Source organism: Diplotaxodon limnothrissa, linkage group LG14 (genome assembly GCF_057381915.1).
Source record: "Diplotaxodon limnothrissa isolate DT_005_m linkage group LG14, D_limnothrissa_male_GT1.1, whole genome shotgun sequence".
Lineage (NCBI taxonomy): Eukaryota > Metazoa > Chordata > Actinopteri > Cichliformes > Cichlidae > Diplotaxodon > Diplotaxodon limnothrissa.
This window is the reverse complement of record NC_140609.1, coordinates 30839338-30846952: the sequence shown is the minus strand read 5'-3', so window position 1 is coordinate 30846952 and position 7615 is coordinate 30839338. Positions and strand designations below refer to the sequence as shown.

Sequence of the window (7615 nt, the reverse complement as noted above, 5' to 3'; positions counted from 1 at the left end):
AGGCTTTTTTTTACCAGATGAGATCATGAGATCAATAATTACTGGAAAAGGACATTTGAAAAGAAAAATTGATGATGATTTATACAAATTCTAATTAATTTTTGAGTGTTTTGGTAAAATATTGATCCTTTTCACCTCTTCAAAAGCTAATCATTCATGTGGATATGTGGCACGTAGCCACATTGTTCAGCTGTCTTGGCTCAGTCTTTATCTAACAAAGACCATAAATAAGCAAACAGACTGTTTAATCTTACTTTTTGAATTTGGCGATTGCTGCTGTTCGTTGCTCTTGTGAAGCAGCACGTTGAAATGTATTTCTGTTCTGACACAAGGGCCGCTCTCATTCAAAAGGGTTTATTTGTCGTGTGTGGTTAAATTGGTTTATTAAGAAGTTATCGTTTGGTGAGCAGTCCTTTGTATATTGGAAAGCATGACTGATTTGGATTAAAAGTGTATGATCCAGGAAAAAACATACAGGAATATGCCATGAAATCTTTAATCGTGACTTTATTTGATTATTAATGACATTACAAATGACAAAGAATTGATAGGTAAAACATACCTTAATAATACACATTATAGTGTTAACACGTGTCTGTATTTTAAATAAATATGACACTTTTAAGTCAGAGTTTAGATGTTTCCAGAACAGTAGGAAAGCATGTAATAGAATGCATCATGATATTTATCAGAAATATTATATCAGCACAAGTGAATACATGTGAATCAGAATCAGAATTCTTTATTGCTATTCTGCTGAAAGCACAATGAAGTCATATGTTGTCCCATTCAGTGCAAAGAAAGCAATCTAACTATCCTTAAACATTTAGTCTATGTCCCCCAAAAATGTGTGTAAATTGTAGTGAGATCATCATTGTGAAACATTTAAAACCAAAAGTAACTAATTTACTTATTTGTCAATAACATATTTTGTTGTAGATAAAATCTTACATATCTTACATATTCCGATTCAAATAAGCATGTAGTGTTTGATACATGTTGTTTTGAAGCATCTATTGAATTTACATCCTTTACTTTTAAATATACACTACATTATTTTTTTCTTCTTCTATTTGAAAATCAACAGATGTCACAAACAAGGGTATTTGTGCATAAAAATTGATTAAATTAAATAAAGCTTGCACTGGATAGCAGCACTGACTTGGTGAACAACACACAGCTGACCAAAGCAAGTTGGCCACTGGAGTAATACACCTCTCTTCCATTCAAAGGCTGTACTGGTCTGTAGTTGTTGACCATTTTCTGTCCATCATAAAACAGAAGTTGGCTGAAAGCAGTGAGCTGTAACAAAAAAAATAATTAAACAGGCAGTTAAACATGTACTTTTATTAAAAATAGTATGCAAGGGGCATACTATGATAGAACGCTTTGCTAATAAATACAGCTATTATCAATGATAACTAGGCAACAGAGTGTGTCTCACTAAAGTTAACTTGCTGCTTTACTATACTTGTTCTACTATAACTGCAGTTTTTTCATATAACTGTTTGAGACCAGTACAGAAATAAACAAAGAAGTACACTTGTTTTACATTAAATGGGTTGTTGAATGTGTAATATTTCAATAATGTTTCAGTAATATAAATTAAAATTAACACATTTTTCATATAGACAGCATAATTTCAAGGTTTATCCATTTTGAAATACATTTTTGGGTAATTTGGGAGCAGTGGAAACAACTGTAATTTGTTAGCAAACAACTCAAAGAGCCACATTAGCATAGGCTTGTGTTACGTATTACATATAAGCCCTGTATTCTTTTTCTCTGATCTCATTTCATGTCCCTATGCTTTCTTGGGTAAAGTATATGCCTCATTAGCACTTAAATACACTGCTTTTTTTTTTTTTTACCCATAAGGTATGTGTGAAATTATTCTTGTTATTTTTAACATTAAGTTTCCATTGTAACAAATTTACAATGACCAACTACTACCATCTAGTGGCTATAGTTATTGTAGCAAACACCTTGGGTTGCCATAACGTTTAATATTGGTCTAATATTTGTCTGTGATTCTGGTTATACCTTTATTAGTGTCAAATGTAGCCAATTTAAATAAATTTATTCAGAAACTATTTACAATTATCATTTGGGGGTTATAAAAAGTTTCCAAGAAAAAGTTATTAAAAGTTGCCTTAGTGTTACACTAAATTAAATTTCAAGGATAAACTCATTACAATCCTCTTCTTTATAGATTCAGTACGATGTAGGGAATGATACCTGATTCCTGCTGAGAGGAATAGTGCTTTCAAACAGGGTCCAGACCACAGCTTCAGCACAGTCAGGTGTGGTGAGGGAGCCCTTGTAGCGAAAGTACTTGGTCCTGTTAATTTCAGAAGGAATGAACATGTCCAGGGAGACACCCACCAGCGTTACATTCGTTTCTGGTTTGATGAAATGTTAACAAGAACATAAAGTCAGAAAGTCAGAAAAGACTTCAATCATCACTAATCCTCAAAAAATCTTCAAAAAGGTTTTATTGTGTTGTTGTGGATGTTATATAACATTGTGTTATCTAATAATAGATGCCCTTTAGCCTAGTGTAATCAGCTACATATTTAGGACTCTATATGGAGGGTGAAAAGAAGATTATTATCATTTTTCAGAAGATATAACTTACTAGGTTGAGATATGTATTTCAGTGCACTGATAAGATGATCATACTTCTCATTTGCAGACTCAGACTCCTAAAACGAAAGAATAAAATGTTAACCGTCATACCAAAAGCAGTTTATAATTAAGAAAACAAAGTTAGTACAACATACAGGAGCTAATTTGATTTAAAGACACACTAAAGCTCAAATTATACAGGACATGTGATCATTCAGCAGCTGGAGGGTTGTTCAGTCTGACGGCAAAGGCAGTCCTCTGGAATGTTTTCTGATGGGTCCACATTTATGTAATAAATAATCAAATACAGCAGATTATTTGCATTTGGGAGCAGTATAATTAGAAAAGCTTTAACTCTTGCTGTTATTCTTTTTGTTGTTTATAATCTGCCATTTTTTTAATGGTTAGTCTATTTTTCCTTATTATGGGAACATTATACCTGTATGCTGTTTTAAAATGTGCCTTTTGCAAATGTTGTTTTTTTTTTTTGTGGCTACTAACTAAACTACTGGTTTGGGCTGGATGCTGGACATTTTTTTGAAATGATGTTTACCAAGTACCTGAAAGAAAAATCCCAAAACAGCCACACCCGTACTGTCTTTTGAAGCCTCAGCTAACGAGTCATATTCTTCTTTTATATGGACGATATGCATCTACAGATAAAAGAAAGCACTGCATTAGAATAATTAGGATCTATTTGAATCCAATACATAAAATTACTTAAATACATATAGTGTCAATCACAAAATATTTCTACTGATTTATGACATACTGTACCTCCATTGGAAACTTTTCTCCATCAATTGTGTGCTCAGAACCAAGTCCTCCATCTTTGCCCCAGTGCAGGTGAAACTGAATTGCCTTGTATTCATCAACCAGATTTCCTCCTTTTATTTGTATACTGGAAGGCAAATTTAGCTGAACTGAAATTCAGAATTAAAAAATAAAAATAAAAACCATTAGACAATCTTCCATGGATGCTCCCATTATTTCAGTTACAAATGATCACACATGACACACATGACACATGCTTTTGCACATGACATATTTTAAAAGGTATTTTTGTTACATGAGACGCTTGGTTGCTATTATTGTCCATTTTACCACCTCCTCCTCCCTATACTTTTATCCATGTTATCTACAGATGGGGTAATTGCATTTTTACAGCCAGAATTGACATCATAGTGTCAAACTGTCTTCCTCAAATAAACTTGCAATTATAATTAAGACATACCACTGTGGCCATTGTTTATGAGGCTCCCATAAAAAGTCTCTTTATAACCGGTGAAGTGAAAAGGAGTCAGGCGTTCATCTGGTAGCACTTTCCTTGTGACAATATTAACTGGAGACTGAGATCTGCCATTGCAGGTTTGTGAAACCAGTCCCCACAGCTCTGGACCTGTGAGGAGAAGAATAGAAACAGCTCCACTAACATGCCTCCTTTGTTTAACCATTCATTTGGCTTGTTTTATTTATTTATTTATTTATTTTTTTTTTTTTAAGTTTACCTGTGCAGGTGTGGTTGCATTGAAGTTGGGAATAGTAGCAAAAATCTAAAAGATCAGGTTTGGAATATTTAAAAAGAGAAAAGAATTATTCATCTGTAGGTTATGAGGTATTAATTTTTGAGCATTTGCAATCACAATCGCATGTGACTTTATCTAATCTATCTAAACTTTTAATACAATTTTAGATATCTGGTTGAATTAAATTGACCCTATTGGTCACAAGCACATTTATATTAATGATTAATTATTTCAATAAATACACTTTTGATTTTATATATTTCAGTTGTATTGTAGTCAACATTGTTTACTGAAGGCAAATAAAATCTATCATTTTTTGCGTGCAGTATCCAATGTCATGCAACTTATACACAAATTAAAAAAACAAAGAAATATAAAACTCACACCTGCCCCTGAGACGAGACTCACAAAAAATGTGAAGAGAAATAAAACAGATCTGAGCAGCATTGTGAATCCACTTATAGTGTAGATTCTTCCAGCACTGACTGTTTTCAAAGATGATGCCTGAATCAAAGTTCAACCAGACTATCATTCAACTGGGAGCCCCACCTATCACCCCCCGTTTTATAATGCACGCTTTAGATTTATGACACCTAATTTGTGAGGACAGTGACACACAGCAAGAGATATCTCGGCGTTCATATTCTTGAGATAATGAATGGACCCTAACGCTGAAGGTGTCTGCCTCCAGAAATGAGCCCACAGGTGATTTGTCCAAACTGCAAGCTACAGTTACATTTTTGAAGTTAAGGGACCTCTAGTGGTGATGTGAAAAAATGCAAGTGACATGTTTGCGGGTGTCGTTACCTTTAAGAAAAACTGCAAAGTAGATTTATTAACCACGAGAAGTGTCATTTTTTGGGATTAGATTTGTGATACTATTTATGAGTTAGGATTGTTTTTATCACTCTTTTCTACTATGTCAGGGTCACATGAGACAGTGAGAGACTGGATGAGAAGTTCATTGTTCATTCAGCAGTTTGCACACAAAATTTAGTTCATTTGAGTTCATTCCAGGTTTTGCAATAATTAGCCAATTAAAAAACTCTATTTCATGTACCATGTTGAATCACTCTTTAGAGCTCTGCTGTGCTGAGAACGGACAAATCCACCAACAAATCAATGATGGGCCAGAGCAGAAGAAATCATTGGGTTCCTGCTCACCAAGAACAGCAATATCAAGCTAAAGTGGGCAAACCAGAAAGAAAGTAAAAGATAAGTCTGCAGATGGTAGGTTCATAATTTGGCAGCAGGAGTCCATGTACCAAATCTACCTTGTATACAAATTGCTGATGATGATGGTTTAATGTTTTTTTGAGTTTCTCAATATCACTCAATCATAGTTTGGATTCCATGCTTTATATTATAGGAATGAATTTGTAGCTGATCTGCAGAAATGATGTGATTTCTATGGTGCTAATGTTTTAGTGACTGTAATGTGCTCTGTCTCAGAGTATAAATATAACAAATTACAAATGTTTGGGGAAAAAACAAACAAACAATTTATATGGTGTTATGTCCCCACGATGAAGGTCTAGGGGTGTGTGTGGGGACTGGTAACAAATGGGTCCAGAATGGAATGAAAGGAAAACAGACAGAGGTGTTTAGTAAATAAAATAGTTTTTAATCTTAACATAAAGAGCCAGCAATGCCGTTTTTCCAGTAACACTAGAAAAAGAAAAAGGTTGCAACAACAAAGAACACAAGTCCACACCACGAGGAGGTACTTCCAGGGGCCCACAAGCCATCCCTGTCACTAGCAGCAGCAAGTTCCACTGCTGCTACTGTTGGGGGACACAGGCCCACACTACTCACATGAAGCAGCTACTCTCCCCACTGCTCCTACAACTCCACGCCACAGGCAGGACAATCACACAATAGGGCCGCTTTTGACACCTAAAACACAAACAGGAAACACCAGAGAAATCTGCCTCCCCTCATCCAGTTCATGCCCAACTTATATGACCTCAGAGAGGTGATTGCTGACTGGGCCCAGGTGGTAAACAAGGCCAACAAACAGCAGCTGTGTCCTGCTAGGACCATAACATATGGCTTTCACTGGCTGAGCAATTAAAGTTTGAGAATGAAAATCTCTGTTGGCCAAATATGATCACAAACAGAGAAGAGTGGAAAGGCATAAGACAGAAATGGTCACTCGTGTATTTTAGGTGATATAAAAGAGTAGAAGGAAAAGGAGGTAAAGGAGGAAAAAACAAACCTTTTTCACCACGTGAGGCAAAAACACACTGTTGAACACAGCCAGGCTATAAAGGAGGGTGATACTAGCAGCTGGTGTAACACAAAAGGAAATGAGTGTTTCTGGACCACTCGCTAGTTTCACTCCATATGACCGAAAGAGGAAATGGTGGATAAAAATTTCTAATGTGTACATGGTGGTAAAGGAAGGTCTTAAAAAAGCTCAAAAATATAAAAGCAGCTGAAGCCATGAAGTTGGCCAAGCTGGCTGGGTATGAAAGTGGAGGGCTGGGCAAGGGACATATGAAAAATCCAGGTTTGCTCAGAAGTGGAAAAAAATAGTTTCTGCAAAGAGTATGTTAACATTACCTGACTCTATGAAAAAATAAATTTTGATGTTAAACTTGCTGTTGGCTAACATCATATAGGCAGGTTATTATTGTAAATATACTGGTTTAACCACTCAGTAACAACAAAATATCTATTATAAAACAGACCTATACTACATGTAAAAGCTAATATTTAATAGTTTTTCTGACTTTAGTCCCATACAGAAATTTGATAGCTGGACATTAACTTTTTTTTACGACTCTTATCAAAGTTACACCAAGTGTATTTAATTTGTAAAACTTGTTTTTTGAACTCCAGAGTTTTCATTTTAAAGTAATTTATTAGAAAAGCAGATCATTGTGGTTGGTATGCTTCACACTGATTTTAATGAAGGCCAGTATACTGTTGTAAAAACAGGGATCATGCCTAAATTAAAAGTCATGTAAAATTGGAATGCAATGATTTGGATTATTTTTTTTTGTTAAGGCAAGTAAAAACGTTGTGACACTAATGGAGGCGTGATGAGATAAAAGCATTGAAATTACCCTGACTGTCTTTAAATATTCAAACAGATCCCTTTTGTAGGATAGAAACAGGTTTAACCAGCAGAGGGCAGAATATGCATATCCAGGAGCTGGGGTCTATTGACAAGAATTTGTAGAGATGAGCCAGAGAACCATATTTGACATCCAGTGCTGAACTTCCCAAAGAGACTCATTAAGACAACTGTGTATATTCAGTGTCAGATGAAATACCAACTGGTAGGTAGCTATATCTGAGTGCCATCAACAAAAATAATGAATAGATACACTGTGTCTCTGAGTTATATACTCAATAGGGAGAAAGCATAAAGAAAAATAAACTGATGATTGAGTTAGAAGTTCTTTAGAGAAACAGAACCTCCTATTTGAAAAATAAGAGTTTCACTCAAATTT

General features: G+C 35.0%; 1 protein-coding gene across 1 annotated transcript; it reads right to left on the bottom strand.

Moving 5' to 3' along the window:
* Nucleotides 1-1128: 1128 nt before the first annotated feature.
* Nucleotides 1129-4203, bottom strand: ca4b (carbonic anhydrase 4b; the record flags this gene model as incomplete). Its single annotated transcript, XM_085370194.1, has 7 exons — nt 1129-1302; nt 2239-2402; nt 2639-2705; nt 3189-3281; nt 3406-3551; nt 3863-4027; nt 4137-4203. Coding segments are annotated over 7 exons (876 nt in total), but the record flags the coding sequence as incomplete, so codon positions are not given.
* Nucleotides 4204-7615: the final 3412 nt, after the last annotated feature.